The sequence below is a fragment of the Caloenas nicobarica genome, chromosome 1 (genome assembly GCF_036013445.1).
Source record: "Caloenas nicobarica isolate bCalNic1 chromosome 1, bCalNic1.hap1, whole genome shotgun sequence".
Lineage (NCBI taxonomy): Eukaryota > Metazoa > Chordata > Aves > Columbiformes > Columbidae > Caloenas > Caloenas nicobarica.
In genome coordinates, this window is record NC_088245.1 from 184518833 (window position 1) to 184537688 (window position 18856).

The following is an 18856-nucleotide window of genomic DNA, read 5'->3' on the forward strand; positions in this document are numbered from 1 at the left end:
GATTAGAGGCACGGTGAGAAGAAATCGAAGAGAAAAAAAAACTTTTTTTTTTTTTAAATCAAAATCAGCTCTAGGAGTACTTTTGTCTGGCCAGAGCGAGGAAGAAAGGAACATGTTGTCCAACTGTGGGAAAACTTACCAAACCTCAAACAAAAGACAAGCCTGTTACCTGACTGTAAAGAGCAGATCCTGGAAGATGATTTCTAAAGACATGCTGCCTGAATGTTTAGTTCTATATTACTAGTTTCAAAATAAAGTTCCATGATGTTGGGTAAATTAATACATAGGAAATCTCCTGTGTGAAGTCATTTACTGAGTTATAAAACTTATGTTATTTCAGATTTCTCTAAGTGTCAAAGAATATAGTACCTAGTTCACTAAACTTGCATTCAAAAAAGTTCCATTATTGGGGAAGCCTAGCAGTTGCTTTTATACAGAGTTTACTCAACTTGTACTACTGTTCATCAAGACTTTTCTTTACATTGCTGAGAAGATGTAACTATTCATCTGTTTCATTATGTTTTCCAGCAGCAATACAAAGATTGCATGCAAGCTGGAATTAAGCCTTTTAACAAACCCAAACCATGCTGTGACTAGTGGGAATTTGTGGGAAAAACTATCTTAAAAATCCACCAACACGCTTTGTCAAAAGTAATGTGATATCTGGGCACAACTGTTGATGTGGTAACTGTTGATTTCCTCTTCAGCTAGGGGCTGTTCCAAGGAATGGCGTCAAGAATTGCTCTCTGGTGCACCCAAAATTTTCTCGGGCTGGTAGGACACTGGATTTGTCATGCTGAAAGCTAAGATCTCTACATCAAACGTGAAGAACTGGCAAGTTTGAACAGGAGTTTAAGCTCAGGGCCTATATTTTAGGTGCAGTATAAATATACTTACAGTAAAATAATCCCCCTCCTACCCATCTAGCCTTTCTTTAATGTAAGGCAGCCTCTTTGAAAATGCTGCTGTGCTGCCTGCAACACTTCTGCAGTGATGCAATGCATATAAAATTTAAATGAAAAACGCTGATACTGAGAGCAAATCTTAATTACAAAGAACAAGTTTTTAATGCATATTATGATGCTGTTATGTTAAAAGATCTACCTCTAACACCCTTTCTCCCTTTCAACCAGTGCTGTTGCTTATTGTGACTGCTAAACTCACTATGATCTCTCTCATTTTTTGGAAACTGAGAGTTATTTCCTTGTGGCAATTCTGTCTTCCTTGTCCCTGTAGCGCTTAGCGCTTGAACTTCCTGGAGCCGGGAAGGCTTTGGTTTAATGTCAGCCACTGATCACAACACAGAACACAGGGTAACTGAGTGAAATGCAGTGGTCTGTAAAATACAGGCCATGGGTGATGACATCCAAGTCCTTTTTTAGCTTTGAACTCTGTAAACCCTGCGGAAACATGAAGCCTCGCTCCTCTCCCACTCCCGGGCTCAACTTTGCAAAGCTGCAGAAAGTGGGAAAGGGGAATAAACAAAACCCAACACTCTCGCCCCCTCAGGAAGGCTATCTTATTGAAAACTGAACTGATCATGGTTCCTGTGCTTGTTTTGTCACTACGAATCACACGTTTGGGGGTCTCTCTTTGTCAGGCTGGGCCCCAGTGGCCACGCAAGTGTGAACCAGCAGCTGCGGGAGAAGCAGGTCACAGAAAAGCCTTTTGCGGGGCAGACGCTCCTCGTGGCCTAGTTCAGTAGCACCAGCACTGCAGCTTTTAATTTTCAAATGAAGACCGCTGCCTGAGCCCATGCACGCTTGCCTGCTTGCCTGCCTGGTGGTTTCACACCATCCAACCACAAATTTCTGCATTATCCAGCCCCTGAGCCTGCCGGCGCAGGATGCCGGGAGAAGGGGCCCAAGCAGGTGGCAGGCAGACAGAATGACAGAATCAGAGAATGTCAGGGATTGGAAGGGACCTCAAAAGATCATCTAGTCCAATCCCCCCGCCGGAGCAGGAACACCCAGATGAGGCTACACAGGAAGGCGTCCAGGCGGGTTTTGAATGTCTCCAGAGAAGGAGACTCCACAACCTCCCTGGGCAGCCTGTTCCAGCGCTGTGGCACCCTCACTGAGAAGAAGTTTCTTCTCAAATTTAAGTGGAACCTCCTGTGTTCCAGTTTGTACCCATTGCCCCTTGTCTTATCATCGGTTGTCACCGAGAAGAGCCTGGCTGCATCCTCGTGACACTCACCATTTACATATTTATAACCACTAATGAGGTCACCCCTCAGTCTGCTCTTCTCCAAGCTAAAGAGCCCCAGCTCCCTCAGCCTTTCCTCACACGGGAGATGCTCCACTCCTGTCACCATCTTCGTTGCTCTGCGCTGGACTCTCTCCAGCAGACCTCTCAGGCTAGTCTTTAAAAGGGAAGGCGGTGAGGACGTGGTGGCAAACACCAAGGGAGAGCTCAGCCCTCCTGTTGCAGTTGCGGGTGCGGTTGCGGGCGCTGCTGCGGGTGCAGCTGCAGCAGCCCGAGGCCGGGGGCGCGCCGCGCGCCGCCGCTAGGTGGCGCCGCCGCGCGCCACCCCGCGCACGGCCCGTGGGAGGGAGGGGGGGCGGGGCGGTGTCGAGGCGGAGCATGCGCAGTGCGCGCGCCTCGCCCGGGCCGTTCGCCTCCGCCTCCCGCCTGCGCTGCCGCTGCCCCTCCCCCTCACGGCGGCGGCGCCGCCACCACAGCGAGCGGGAGGAGGAGGAGGAGGAGGAGGAAGGGAGGGAGGGAGGCAGGTCCGGCGGCTCTCTCGGGTAACCCCCCCAGCGGCGAGGCGGGCGAGGGGGAAGATGGCGACGCTGGGAGGCGATTCGCAGCCCTTCCCCGCCGCTGCTCTGTCGGCGGCCACGGCCGGGGTGGGCGGCGGCGGCGGCTGCGGCGGGGCGCTGGGTTTGCAGGCGCCGCTGAACCGCGGTCTGGAGCGGGCGCTGGAAGAGGCGGCGAACTCCGGGGGGCTCAACCTGAGCGGCAGGAAGCTGAAGGAGTTCCCGCGCAGCGCCGCTGCCCTCAGCCACGACCTCTCCGACACGGTGCGGGCAGGTGAGGCCGGGCGGGGAACGGGGGGGGCGGCCGGCGCCGGTGTCTGACTGAGGGGGGCGGGGAGGGAGTGGGAAGGTGGGTCCCCCGGCGATTTAATCGCCGGGGGACCCACCTTCCCCCTCCCTCCCCGCCCCCTCTGGCATCCTAGTGCCCCTCAACCTCCCCATGAGGGGACACCTGCTCCCCACCCTTTCACTCAACCTCTGGTGCCAGACGTTCGCCCGTCCCCACACGGAAACCCAGCCCGCTCCCAGCTCTCTGTGCACTCTCTGCTTTCTTTATTCCCCCGCCGCCTTGGTCTATGAAGTAGGTGTTTGCTCCCATATGGCTGGATCGCTGCACACCCCCCTCCATCCTCCCCCTCTCTGCATTTGGTGAGGCAGAGCTGGCTCTCCCCTGGCACACTGGGGGAGTGTGTGTGTAGGGGGAAATTCTTGCTCGCACCTGTCTTCTTCCCCGCTTTGGGGAATGTGCGTGTCTGTGCCACCCTTCCCCGACCGCTGAGGTTTGAGGTGGCAGCCAGCCCACCTTTGAATCGGTTTCGTGAGGAATGCATACGCGTGCCAGGGTGAATATCTCCTTCTTCTGTCCCACTGCATGTGGGTGGACCCGCCTGGCGTGGAGGGGATGCAAGTCCGTATGTAACCACATTAAGACACTTGTGTGCCTCTGAACATCTCGCCTATTTGCACGCCACAGGTGGAGGCATGTCCGTAGGAGCACTTTTGCTTTGCAGCTACCCCAGGGAGCATGCTACTTTTCACAAGTGCCGCTTGTCTGACAGTGGGGTTCACATTCACACTTGTATCTTTACAGTCATGCAGCTGTAGTTCCAGCTCTGTGTGCAATGCTGTCCTCCAAGGCAAATTCAGAGAGAAATCAGTGTCTTCACAGGCACTGTACGTATTCTACAGTGGGGGACACCATCATTACATAAATCTGCAGAGGGGGTTGGCCTGACAACCCTGCAGGCAGGAGGGGTGACAGGAGGTGTATCCAGTCTTCATTTAACTTGCCCTCACACTCTTCAACACAAAAAAGGGCGCACTTGTTTCTCACCTAAGGGAGCAGTACCCCACAAAGGGTCATATCTCTTTTTCTGCCCCTGCTTGTGCTGAGGTTTGGAAACTAAACCATTCTTTACTTAGTGTAACTAGGTAGAAAGGTGCAAACCCGCACTAGAAGAATATATTAGCATATTCCTAAGATCTTTAGTGTACTGCCTCCGCATGCCCTTTCGCGTCCCCATTTGCCTGCTGAAGATAGTTGTGCTGTAACAGCAAAGGAGTAGACAAGTAGTTACTTGTCCTACAAAACAGCAGGTGCTATACCTGCATGCAAACATGTGATAACATGAACCTAAATTCTCAACTGCTCTTGCACATGAGGGTATTTTTGCATTTCTGTATGTGGCGGCATATGTACTGACTGCATATGTATATCTAATCCAGCTATGAGGAACAGAGTAATGTCTCAGATGTGTGGTAGACATAATATGTAATTGTTATCTAGGTCTGTCACTTGTTTGCTCTTGCTGAACGGATTTCACAGTGATCCGTATGAACACCTGTTTCATCATGATATGATGATAAAAGACAAACATGAAGGAGCCTTGATGAATGAAACTACCGTGAATTGGTAGCATGAGTTGCCTTGCTAACCATTAACTGACTCAGTAACAGATGTGATATTGAAAGGGATAAAACGTGGTAGTGGAACTGTACGCAGTTAAGAGGATGATGTTCAGCTTGTTTCCCCAAACAAGATGTTTTATCTCTTTTCGTTTTTAACGTTGTAATCTAATGAAGACATGCTTTGATACGAGATAAGCAGTCTCGAAATCCAGAAGGTTAGCTTGTTTGGTTTGACCTAATATTGATCTGAACTGCTGGAAAACAAAATTATGAACTGGAAAAAAAAATTCTTTGATTGGCAGTGATTACGTGTTAGTATTTCTATATTGTGTAAGTGCATTCTGTACAAGCGTGAGCTGTGTGTTGCATATATAGGTGGTACATGCTTGTTATGTTCTTGTTCTAGTAAGTTTTCTATTTAGAGGAGAGCTTGGGAAAAAAGTAGTTTTTGCTTTCAAGCATTAATGTGCTTTTTTTCAGAGTTTGCGTAGAAGACATTCAGTATAAAATTAACTGTAAAATGAGATTTTAATTATCTTTTTGTTTTGTATAAACAGCAGTGTAAAGCAGCCCATGTCTCAGTCTTGTAACAACAGCAGCCCTTTTTACATTTTGCCCTTTTAGGAGGACCACGTGTTAATCTGTAGTTACTTTATATTTTTGTTTGTAACAGTATGTCGTAACTGTTTAATGGGAATTATTTACCTTGTGAGTGAAGTCATATTTATGAAAAATCTGTGTTCCTTTTCACTTGTTACATTACATAAGTAGAATATATAAACAGAAGAGACACTTGGCTTCAGCCCAGATTTTTGAAGCTCTTGGGGCAAACTCTTGATGGGAATTTTCTCTCGCTTCCTCTCCATAAATGTACATAGTATAAAACCAGCACTTTCTTGTACTGCTTGGAATATGTCCTTGCAATGAGTGACTTTTACTTTTGTATTTGATGTGCTGGTATGTCTCTGAAGCCCTGAAAATTTGGTGTTTGGGGTAGGAGTAGCCTTTCACTGTCAAAGCTTTTTTTTGCTAAAGAGGGCCAATCTCACTGAAGAATAGACTAGTCTGGGGATTGAGTTTAGAGGTCTGAGAAGCAGGGGATTTCCAGAAAACTGAAACCATGTCTGCATCTAGACAGTCTTTTAGCATTAGATGCTGACAGTTCTTTTTGGATTCAGAAAATGATGGTCTACAGCTATTCTCGAATATTATCAAGCTTGTTTTCTATGGAAGTTCTGAATGCTTTAGGTGTATCTGAGGAAGACAGAAGTGTTAAACTTCAAATTTTCAGTTCATCCATTTATTTTCTTTCTGAAGTTAGAAGTTGGATTTTATATAGCAATTGATGCACTTAGGAAAAGGAAGTAGCTTGATTGTCTTAATAGCTAGGACACAGTTGTTTGACTTTTCTAGTTCTTACTGCAGTTACATTCCGTAGTAACTGTAGAGGCTTAACTAGTCACTTTGTTTGTGCAGCTTCTTGGTATGCTTTTTCTTCTGTGACTTTGCATTGGATATATCTTGTTTATAGAGACATGATAGAGCGTTTTTTCCTCTGTCTTTGAAAGTTTTGCTCAAGAGCTGAGTGACCTGGTCAGATGAACTTTCAGGCAGTATCTTTGTACACAGAAGGGAGTTTTACATAGTGTGCAGTACTGTTAGAAGAAAATAAAACCTCTGCGTAAAGTATCTTGAGTTTAGTCAGATGTTTTAAACCACATCAGTGTGGATGCGTTGCAAAAACCATTTCAAAAATAATAAATGCTATTCTTATCACTTTTATTACAGGCTGGGTTATGCAGAAGACAGTGGCACAGTAATCACATAGTTCTTAAGTAATAGTATGCAATTATATTCCTCAAAACCACTGGGAATGCTGGAAGCATGTTAGTTTATGAAAGAGGAAGAAAAAGCCTAAAGCTGTTACTTAAATGTATAACCATGGCTGCCGGTATCACTTCATCTTCTTTCTGTAGGCTTTGGCTGTATTTCTGAAGACAAATCCTCTGAATGTTTTCTGGTGAATACCTGTTTCATCCATTTCTATTCTGTGAGTTAGGCACATGAGGAAGCATTACTGGCTGCTGCTTGTGATGACATAGGAGAGAAGCATGTTTTTATTTAATCAGGTGTTAGATTGTTTGAAAAGAAATACTGATTGAAGCATTTGAATGCTAGTTTGGACAGTATGAAATTCTGGAAAGAATATGTTTGGGTTTTTTTTTAACATTAGAATGCTCACTAGACAAAATAACTCCTACCTGATATTTTTTAAAATGTTTATAAATGGAGTGTGCTCTCCACTCAATGCTGTGCTGAAGACATCGTAGCCTGCCTGACAGCATCTTTGAAATAATTGTTTGGAGTGTATAACTACAGATTTGTTTTCAAGATGGTTCAAAAATCATGGTAGCACCTGAACAGCTATCTGAGGGCTTGTATGGTTTTAGTTTAAGTTTTTGCCACACACTTTAGCTTGAATTTTGACATCAAAGTGCTTCCTGTGGGATCATGTACAGGAAAAACAACCCCAAAAAACAAAACCCAAAACAAATTTACAAGTTGTCCTCCATCACAGTCAAGTGCAGGAATAAGTTTGTTTGTACCCAACAGCTGAAAGCTCTTTCTGTTTGTCTTTCTGAAAAATTTATTTCTTGTTTTGGGGGTTGATACTGGTTCAGGTGAAATATTTTACTTTTAATTGTCTTTGCTAATATAATTAAAAAAAAAATCTTGTTTCCCAATTTTTGTTTAAATAAGCAACTGCTTATGTTTGCTGTAATTCCTTCTCACTGATTTTCTCCATCTCCTTTATTAATGTAGTTCTTCCTCACTTCTGGGAATTCTCCTAGTCATAGCAGTAGATGTGCACTTGGTTCACCTTGTTATAAATGCAGATTGTACTGAGAAGGATGTCACAGATACAGACTAGCTTGTTTGTGGTACTACATACTTTCATGAACTAAAAATGACCCCCAAAGGGACTCTTCTTTAGAATTTGATTATTATGTGCTCATTAGGGAAGACAAGAGATTTGATATGTCCCTCTCCTTTCAGGAATTCTCTCTGATTATTACTGCATTGAATAGGTTATAATTCATCATCTTGAATTCATATTTTGATTGCATCGTGGGGTTTTTTGGATGGGTCTTCTTGAGAACCTTTCATTTTGCTCATTTTATCCGAACTCGTGTCATTAAAAATGACATCTTTAATTATAAATCTGAAAAAAGAACACAACTCTGTTTCTTCTTTATGTTCAATAGCCAGTCCCTTCCTACAGCCTTCCTATGTTTATCTGAAGATTTCTAACCTTACTTATTCCATCTCTTACACAAATAAAATCTTAAGTGTATTAGGAGAGAGTAAGAAGTATGTTTGTTTATTCTCACAAATGAATTGAATATTGCCGTACAGCCAAAACTTACGGGATGTAACTTTTTTTTGAGATTACTACATAATGTATCTTTATATCAAGGCTAAAAAAATAAAGAAAATCTGTTTTGTATCAGTTATTATGTATCCAACAGTATAAAAGCAATTTCAGACTGTAACTTCATAATGTGGTCTGTCTAGACATCTCTATATTAACATATTCTAGTTTTGTGGTTTTGGTTTTTTTTCCTTATAAACAATGCTTTGTGAAAGAGCTTTATCAAACTAAATTATTTTTTAGAAGCATAGATGTTCTTAGCAACTTACAACTGCGGAATAGCCTTTCAAGCCCTTTGGTCCTTTTTTTCTTTTTCTTCCCTAAGTCTGGGTGCGTCCTTGCTTGTGGATCATATAAACATCAAGGCTATTGACTCCTGTTGAAAAGAGTCTATTAGTTCTTTTGCTATATTGAGTCTAGTCGGTTGTGCTTTTGAAAGTTACCTCTTTTGTCTGGAGATTTATGCCCCCATAGCTGAAATGCAGTCAATGGCTTTGCAGGTGCTGTTAGGCTCTTCTCTGGGCAAAATAAAGTGAATTAGCTCAGAGTGCCTTTTGTTGTATGAAACAAATTAGGAGCACTCAATTGCCTGGTTACTGTTTCAGAATGTGGCTTCAGCAGATTAATGGCTTTCTACAGCTGACTCTATGAGTATGTGTGTGTCCCCATCTCTTTTCCCAATGTGGAGGTTTGTTGATTGTTTCGTGTGTTTTGGTTTTTTTTTTTTTTTTTTTGCTAGCTTGCTTTTTTTGTAGAGAAGCTTCAAAACTAGTGCGAGAGCTAGGAAGTAGGAAAGATGACAGCCTAGAAATCACGTGGTAGGAGGGTGAAACCTCTCAATTTCAGCAGGAGTAAGATCAGCTGTTATTGAACATTTACCCCTAAAGTTAACTTCTAATTTAGGGTGGCCTTTTTTTACGCATCCCTACTAAGAATTGCCAAAGCCACGTTTGGCCATGCTGTGCATGTAAATGCATGAATACTGATTGCTTTTGTAGAAATGATGTTACTTTGCGTGCCTTTGACCCAGCTGCTTTGGAAAAGACTGACTCAAAGCTCCAAAAGTGCTTTTACAGTAATAAAGGTGCTACAGGGTCCTTTTCAAACACTTTTAGTTGAACAACTTTGGTTTTGAAGACCCGATCACATGCGATCACAAGTCTTGTGGGAGGTAGAAGCCAAATATTACTACGTGGTTTGTGAGCCCCTTTTCCTTCCCCAGTCTGTTTCTTTCGTGTCCTCAGCACAAAAGACATCTTGATTCAGACATCTGTAAAACAGGAGAGACGGCATGAATCTTAATATAGTTACTACACACAGAGTTTTGAAAACACTCAATACTCTTGTAAGGGGAAGAAACCAAGGCAGAGTAAGCTGTGACAAAGTAGAATGAATATTTACCCAGTAGAACTGAGACCTGAAAGAGGAAGGGGGTAAATGCCAATGTAATAGAGGTTTGAACAAGAAAATGGATAGAAAGAAGATACTATTTAAAGGCAGAAGTGTTATACAAAGTGAGTGAAAAATTTTGAAGTTCTGAGTGAAAAATTTTGAAGTTCTGAGTGAAAATATATAAAGTGGTAGAAGTGAAAGAAGGGAAAGGATTATAAGCAGGGAGGTGAGCTGTATATTTTTGGTTGAGTGTTATGGCTTGGGATACTATTCTGATATCTGTAAAATGAGGGAAAATGGATTTTTGAGCAGGTACATTAATGATTATTAGAATTTTGTGAACAGAGAATTATATAAACATGGAGAAAATGACTCTATACATGATATTTACAGGCTTTATACTACAAATAATAGTTTAAAATTAATACTTTAAAAGATTAACTGTTGAGTTTAAGTTATGGAAACTTAGCATTCATTTGCTTGCAGAAGGAAAAGCCAGTGGCATTTTTGCTGCTTACAGAGTTGCAACCAAGATAAGGGACTGATGTTTTGCACATCAGAATGACCATTCTAGGAAGGATGAGTAACTTTCCCAGGCTGCGGATTGTTCATTCTGCCTGCCGTGTTCATGCTGTCTCTGTTAGTGAGCATCTACTAGATTTGTGAACATTCCCAGGCTGTTTAGATCCCTAATTTACAATGAAAATCAATATGATTTAAGTAATTTAAATAGCACTTCTGAAACAAGAGACGTATCCTTAACGTGTTCTGTTGAGATCAGAATTATGAAAATAGCATACCCATTTTTTGTTCTCCCACGTGTAAAGCTGAAAGAGCCAGAAATGTTATCACCATGTTCAGCATGCAGATTACTGTCAAAAGTAGAAATTGTATTATGTCTCCTGACATCTGACTGCTCTCTGCTGACCATATTTTGCAAGGTATAATACATCAAAGTAGTTCTTTGGAAAGGTACTGAGGAGTTAAACTTTGGGAGGAGTAATTTCTTTCTGCCAGTTTGTGGGTAGATGGGTCCTTGTGGGAGGAGTTCAGTTCTAAAATTCTAATGCTTCTCCCCAGCTTCTCTCTCCTAAGGGTGTGTTGCTGGCCAGCTTGCCTTTTTATCCCTTTCTTTCCTTGTATGGTGCAGAACACCATAATATCTGTAAACCTCCGAACTATTTAAAAATAGAAATAACAGTCTTTCGTCCTTCTATCCCAGTCTGTAGGAGAAATATTTTTAAAGAAAAAAAAAAGTCAAAACTTGTGAGACGATGATCCTGGCAGAGCTAAACGAGGGTTAGCTTTGCATTTAATTTGGAGCCTGAGGTTTGTGCTCACTTTTGAAGCTGCATGAAATGTTTCATGTTCAGCTGAACTTGTGGGAATTCTGACTCCTTCAGTTAAAAGCTAGCTGATAATTTTGCTATGCCAATATGAGGTAGCTCTTCTAGGTGAGGATGGTGAAGTTACCTGAAGTAGCTGGAGGTTTTGAATATTGATCTTTATGTGAAGCAGAGCAAGAGCAAAACAGCCGAGCACCACATTAACAGTGACCTGGGCTGCTGAATGGATAAGGTTTTTATGTTGGTTTTCTGTAGATGGATGATTTTATTCTTGGTACAACTTGCAGTAATTGTAATATTGAGTCTGGAGGATGTGAACTTGTACAGATGGGTTTCTTTTTCTTGGTTAGGAAATACTCTTTGTAGAATGTGGGTAATTATTTGTGCTGAAAAAAAATAGGAAAATATGTTGGAAGATACTCGTTGTCTGTTACCTTTTCTGTTTTTCAATAGATTACTTTATCGAAATACACCAACTGCTTGCATATATAAATTGCAATGTTGTAAAGATTATGAATGTTTTGTGTCTCCCTATAGTTGTTTCTGCACTTTCCTTGCTAATCCTTCCTTTTTGAAGTGGATGTTGCCAATATCAAGGTAGACTTGAAACACCTGGTTTAAAAACAGAACTTTTATTTCCTTCCAAAACTGAAGTGCTTTAAAATGCAAGATTGGTAATGGATTTGATTTCTGTTTTTTGGGTTTAACTATATAGACTAGTTAGGTGTCTTCTACTAATGCAGCCCTATAAATACTTCTCTCTGGTAGAAGGAGACACTGCTGGGACAGCTGGCATTAATATGTGAGTGGAAGATTTAAGGTAAATAATTTCTTAAATTTAAGAAACTAAATTCAGAAAAAAATCTTGGAAGTATATTTAAACATGGCATGGATTTCTTTGTACTGTAGATTGTAGTATAATGTAGTATGTTTCAAAAGTAGCAAAATAACTACAAATGACGATTTCACTGGTTTACTGTTTGTATACAGACATGTCAGGCTTTGTTTAACATCAAAAGCGTGCATCTTTGGTTGCATTATTTGCAGTGGCATCACTCCTTTGTAGCACTACATTAGACAGGCAAAAGGTAAAAATGAAAAAAGTCAGATGAGAAATAAAAACCTGTCCACACTTAAATGTGCAGAGAAAAACATAAATGTCAAGTTAGAGATGTTGTTTAGTGAACAGAAAGAAACAGGTTCATAAAATGTGTGCACAAAGAGAAATTGGTCATCACCGAAACTGATGAAGTTGTTTTGGAAAATGGACAAGAAATGGGGTAGAAAAAGAAAGCTGAATCGAAGATTAATCCAAGGAAGGAAGTGGAGCAGAATATACCTTTGGATGAGGTTTACAGGAAGTAAGGCAAGATACCAAAACTACGAAGGCAACAGTTTATAAGTAGTAAGAACCACGTGTCAGAATTTAAAGACAGTGAAATTGCTATCATGGTAAGTGAAGTCGTCATTAAAATGACTTTTGTTGTTGTTGTTGTTACTGTTTGAACTTTCAACTGTTAATAAATTTAATGAAAAGAGAAATAGGGAGTAAAACTATTCAATACTTGACAGGTTGCTATTGTTATTACTGTATTTTGAGAATAGTGAGGCCTAGAGGAATTTATTCAATCTTGTCTTTTTAAGGCATGGCAAGTGTAGTAACAACAAAAGTGTCTGTTTATTCAGTGGGGAAGGAGGAAGAATGTAGTGTCACTCGTATGTTGTATAATTTAAAAAAATACAGTGGTGAAGATTTCTGGGATGGGATTTCTGGTCAAAGATGAAAGGAGCCTTCTGGAGAAGTCTGTGGAGGGAGTGGGACGATGCCCTGGTTATTAGAGAGCAGCTCTGAGTGGTCAAGGGGAGTAGCTTATACCCAGGTTTCCCATGCTTCTGGTATGTTGTGTTGCTAGGGTTTATTTTTGACTTTTGGTTTTTTTGAGTTCATCTCAGTTCAAGAATTATTTTTTTTTTTTTTTTCTTCCTTCCACTATGCACAATGTCGTTTCCCTACTCGGTAAGTTTTGCCTGCAATCCGTGTTCCAAGATTTGAATTTCAGTCTGGCTGAATGCCTGCTCTTTGCCTGTGTTTCATGTACCAGCCAGTTCAGATTGCTTTGTGTTAGTGACGTGTTCTTTTCTCACACACGTCCTTTCATTTGCAGGTTTTACCAGACATGGTGTTTTCCCCTGCTTAGTAATGTTTTTGAAAAAAGATGCATGACCAACGATTTGTTTGTGGGGTCCATCTAAAATATTTTGTGTTTCCATACTTTGTCTTATTTTAAGACCCATCAGTACCAGTACCTAGTTTGTATACAACAACATACTTTGTTATTGAATGTAGTTCTTGATTATTTTTTTAATCTCTTGTGAGCAGATGATGTAGTTTCTTAGTCAAAATGTGCAGAAAGTAGTGGAGTGTTTTACCAAATCATAGTTGTATTATAATCGATGTTTCTGTTCATCATCTGAACTTTCAAATTTGATGGAGAACTATCATGTTAGTTTGACGTGTAGTTTCATCCATTTTTCTGAGGTATTTTGAGGGAAGGGGGTGAAAGAGGCTGCTGAGTCTGAAATTGCTTGTTTTTCTTTTTAAAAAAATTGACACATTTCTTCCCATGTTTGGAACTGCCCTCTTTTTTTTTTTTTCTTCCCCGCCCCTCCCCCCCCCCCCCCCCCAGCACTTAATCAAATTCAACCTGAAAAGTGAAGATGATCTCTGTCACACTCTTCAAAGAAAATCTTTGATGCAAGGGGTATAGATCTCATGTTTTGAATTAAAAGATGAGCTCATATAAAACATCTAATAACTTCAATTTGCTAAAATTTTTGTAAGGTAGTTTATAGATAACAAAGCCACTCTTGGTATATTCTTTGTATCATGGTATTGCAGCTATTACTGCTATGTTAAAGCGTGCTATGTGTAACTTTGACATTCAGCCAACCAATTGGAACTTCTGAGGATAGAGAAAGTAGTCTTTTTAATTTCTTGTATTTTGATTAGTTTAAAAGCCTTTTATGTAAATATATTGAGTGTTAATATAACAACTTTAAGAGCTGGTGTCTAGTTTTAGTTGGTCCTAGCATAGACCTTATTCTATGTTGCTTTTTAAAATTACCTTGCAAACTTTGCTTTTCTCAGTGAGTTGTTTCATTGTCCTATAATGATGCAGGTTATTTGTGCTTGTACAGACTGGAAAAACTGAGGAACAGAAATTTTAATGGCCTAATCCAGATCTCAGAACAGATCAAAGACAAAACTGTGAAAGAAATCCAGCTTTGGTTCTCTCTCTTTTTTTTTAATGTCTAAATCAAGGCAATGTAAGATATCTGGAAGAGGGGAGGTTGAGGCATTTGAATTGAAACTTTGTTCTGGAAGAAGCTGGGATAGTATTAAAGATGTAAATCTTGACACTTTCATTATGGTCTAAGGCCAGGGAGTGATATTAAATGTATTAATGCAATGCAGAAATGAAGAGCTCACTTAATAGTATAGTATTAATAGCATGTGGCACAGAACTGTGATAGTATGATTCAGAAATATTCAGTCTCTAAAAGAATATCGCTATGGATTTGCAATCAGTTAAGAATCAGGTAATATGAAAGGAGTATTAACTTTACAGAAGAATCAGTATTTTGGCAAGAAGTGCTTTATTCCTTCTGTCAGTTTTCATATCTTTGTACATTTGGCTTCCTAGAGAACTGAAATGGTTATTTTTGGCCTAGTGCCCAAGGCTAAAAATGGCTTCTGGAATCTTATAGCTCAGTTGAGCAGTTCTGTGCGGTAGTAACATAACTGCAGTAATTGGTAGTCTCACTGAAGCATTTTAGTTATGCACTTAAATGTTAAGCTGTGGGAGATGTGGCCATGTGGTCCTCCTACTGTCCAGTTTATCAGAAAAATTTAAGCCATGTTTATCTATGAAGCAATGGTAGCCTGAAAAAAAAGACTTTTCTACAAGTACTCGTTAAAGGGAATTAAGAATGAGTGTAAGGTTTAGTCTCTACAGGGAAAGGCTCTAAACCGAAACAATAAATCTTGGTATTGCTGTGGGAACAGTGAAGCCCAAGCGTTATGTTTGAGACCCAAAATGTGGGGAATTGAACGAGTCTGTGAAGTTTCCTTATGTTTCTATCCAGTATAGTAGGATTTACCTTTAAAAGTGAACACACACTCCCTGCCCCAAGAAACGAGTATGCCAGTTACTGTATGTGAATGTGTGCTTCTAAGAAATATAGGGTTCTGAATGATTTCTGAATAGTTTGGATAATTAAACAACCAGGTATTTGGGATAGTCAGGAGAATAATGAAGGGCTAACTATTTAAATCTGAGCAATCTTAGACAAGTAAAAGATCTGAGAAGGAGAAGACATGAAAAGACTGGATATTGCTTCCCTTTAAATCCCTCCCAAATCTGTTAGCTTTTCCCCAAAATATTTTAATGTGGTACTTACTGAAGATAAATAACTTTCTCACTTAATAGTATTTGAAGGAATTTGACTGTCTCTAATAATTTTCTGTCCTTATCTCTAACCAAATCATTTTATTTTTCTATGTCATCATAGGAATATAAAAATATTTGCAGTTGGAAGGTATTCTTCTGCTTGTAATTGATTCAATTTGGGGAAAAAACCCACAGGTGTCTCTTGTGTCTTAGTGCATTTACATTATGTCATTGTGTGTATTAAATATATTAAATGCATTATATTAAAAAAAGGTTTCACCTGCTCTATGTATGATGCAGTTCTACTTTTACATGTGTTTCTGAATCCTTGATGCATGACATAGGAATAGCCTGAGGATAGGCCAGTCAAGATGTGTGAAAGAAGTAGGGACATAGGGAGAAATATGTTACTTTATTGGTAATTATTATTATTAAGTTGTTAAATTAAGGTTATGTGAGCATAACCGCTATACATCTTACTTGTGGAATAGTATAATTAAATCCACAGGAAGTGGTGTTAAAAAAAGAAAATGGTAGCAAGCAATAAGATTTTTTTTTTTTTTGCTTATTAATAGAAGCTACTTTTAGAGGAATTTCTCTAATACTTCAAGAATGTTTAGTCATTTCTGTTGTTCTTTACTAGATGTATTTCACCTCATTTCATGCTGCTGTTCTCATTCTGAGGCTAGTGGACTAGGCTTGTTGAAGCGTGAAATAATTGATATGTCTTCATACGAAAAGAGACTTTTATGTTCATACCATTTGACCCTCTGCCTAATACTGGCCATAAATTCCTCTGAGTCTTTGTATCTAGATCAGAAATCTATGGCTTAGATGTACTGTCTTGATTTTAAAGTATGCCAGTGATAATAGTGTGATTAATTATGTATTTCATTTAGAAAGAAATGAAATGACACACTAGTTTGTATTTTAGCTTTGGCTTCTGATAATTTGTTCTTTTTCTTTATCTACTAGATCAGCTAATCCACTATATCAGGCATTTGCTTTTCTGCGGTTGTTTATAAATTAATGTTTGCTTTTGGCTTTAATAAACTAAGCTTTGATTAATGACAGGTAATTCCTATTACTCTGATTTAAGATATTTCTGCAGTTGTCCATTTTGCTTCCTTCTGAAAGGTACTGCCCATCTAACTGGAGTGACAAGACTAAATGGTGAATGAAGGTGGATTTAAACTCACAGGACAGGCTCTGAATTGCGGTGTTGAGGAGCTGGCACAGGATTCCACCTGCTGCCCCTGCTCTAGGGAAGGTCTCCACCACCAGAGGAGTGGGCGCAGAGCTGAGGCTGCTGGTGCCTTACATTGCTCTAGTGAGTGTTGCAAGGGCTTGTGAGTCAGTCTTAAACAAACCGTTGGCATTCTGCTGTGAAATGTGATTTCAGATCCCAAATCTTGTAACTGAATGAAACCTCCTAGGTACTTCAGTGCTTTAACCTTTTTATTGTCTTTCACTTAGTTATTAACTCAACAACTGGACATGGCAATTTGTGATGTGCTTTGCAAATACCGTCAGTGGGGTAATGCGCGTTCAGCTTACTTATCAGTAATTGCTGTTAATGCACCCAACTTTCATTATAGTCATATGCACCTTAGAGTCTGTGGGAGCTCATGATTGTCATCGCTCCAGCTTACTATCACTTCACAAGACTATGTTTGCATTCTTCCCTGTTGTATTTTTAAGTTTTCATGTGACAAGGTTAAATATGAGCTTCATTGTGTCTGACCTACCATGTGCTCTAGGCCATCATATTTTTGTAACTTGGCTTTGCTGTTACTTATAGCACCATTAACATCAATCACTTGCAGATTTTATCAGTAATGGCTTTGTGTTCTAAGGGAGAAAGTCTAGAAAATCTTGACTGATGTTGGGTTGTGAAGAAATATGATATGCCTAATGACTTTCTTGAAGATATCATTCTGTTTCTCTGAGTAGATGTCTGATTAACACTCAGCAACCAAATCAAAATGACTGATGTTCTGGTATGAATAAGTCAAAAAGGCTCTTCTAGTGGATGGTATATAGTCACATGAGGTTATAGAATTTGATTTGTTTCAGTAGTGTGCAAATTTTAGCTTCTGGGTTTTTTTAAAGATATCTAAGTATATTTTTTTTCTTGCAATAATTTTACACTTGTGTCTTTGGTGTTTTACTATATACATTAGGGACATAAAAATGAAAATTGTTTCTAATAGTGAAGAGGGTTTTAAATCAAATACAGGAAAAGTAGCTTTTTAATTAAGAATTTCTGCTTGAGTATCCATTCTAGAATGGATTGCTTGACAGTTCTGTTTATAGAAACAGGATGTTTTGGTTTTATGAAATGTGGATTTCTTGGGAACTCATTTTGAGAAAGTGTTTGTCTGCCTCCACCCTTGGTGGAATGCAGATGACATCAGGTTTTTTTATGTACTGGTGCTACAGCCAGTACATAATGACCGGCTTTAGAAGTGTCAGTGACATAAAAGGAATTGCATGCTAAGCAGTCTTACTAGTTAAGGTGAATTTGTGGTATTGATATCCAGGTGACCATGCCTAACGCAACAAAAATAGAGTTGGGGGATTAGTTCAGGAAGACTTGGGAACAAACAGAAAAGGATTCAAGCATCTATTTTGGAAAAACATATCGGTGATGAAACTGCCTTAGGTTGTTGTAGCACAGACTTTGGGTTAAATGCTGATGCCAGTGTTCAGTAGAATGTGACAGTTGCACCTAAACGGCTTTTTCAACTAAGTAAGTTGTGGTGTGGTTGTGGTTTTTTGTTTTGTTTTGGTTTGGGGTTTTTTGTGTGTGTGTGTTTATTTTGTTTTTTGTTTTGTTTGTTTGTTTTAATGGATGAAAAGAAAGGTTGAGTGAACTGGAGAAAAGGAAAATGTAGATGGAAAGGGAGAAAGGACTCATTTACTCCTTCCACACTTTCATATCTTTGTTCCATATTTTAGGTCTGGCAGTATCAGCAACTGTACTCCAAAGATTCATACAAGACCATAGTATTTTGGGTGTTTCACAGAGAAACCATACTAACATGTGGCCCCTGCCGAGAACTCAAGAGAAGTTTCTTTCCTGCTTCCCCCGCACCCCCTTTTTCTTCTTGCACATTTTGTTTTCCCTTCCTTCTCCAGCCTTATGCTGGACTCTGCTAGGATTTTATTTTGGAAGAACTTCTAAGTAGTGTATATTTGTACTGCAAGGTGTGTTCTCCTTTGTTTTTCCAGCAGTCTTACACTGGCCTTTTCCCATCATAAGGGGTGTCTTGTTGGTCTTATCTGAGCTTCTGCTTCAGGCACTGGTGACTTGGAAAGGGGACATAGATGTTGAGCTAATGTCAGCTTTTACTGAACAGTTTTAAAGAACTTGTGAAAAAGGAGTTGGTAACTGTCCATAAATTAGGCAAGTTTTTAATAGCAAGTTTTGGAACATACTGAAATTAAAAAATGAGTGAAAGATGCTGGTGGTCATTTTGTATTAAATTTTTATTCTAGTATGTGTTTAATTGACTTATTTTGGGCTTTTAAAATCTCTTCATTATAAGCTACTTTAACGTA

At 39.9% G+C, this 18856-nt stretch overlaps 1 protein-coding gene across 2 annotated transcripts in view; it reads left to right on the forward strand.

Annotated features, from left to right (window-relative positions):
- Positions 1 to 2654: 2654 nt before the first annotated feature.
- The window catches only part of LRCH1 (leucine rich repeats and calponin homology domain containing 1), a 131367-nt gene continuing 115165 nt past the window's right edge, over positions 2655 to 18856 (forward strand). For both annotated transcript variants that reach the window (XM_065642421.1, XM_065642431.1), the window contains exon 1: positions 2655 to 3036. In XM_065642421.1, coding sequence (XP_065498493.1) covers positions 2787 to 3036 — 250 coding nt within the window. In that variant the 5' untranslated portion in view covers positions 2655 to 2786. The remainder of the gene's footprint in view (positions 3037 to 18856) is intronic.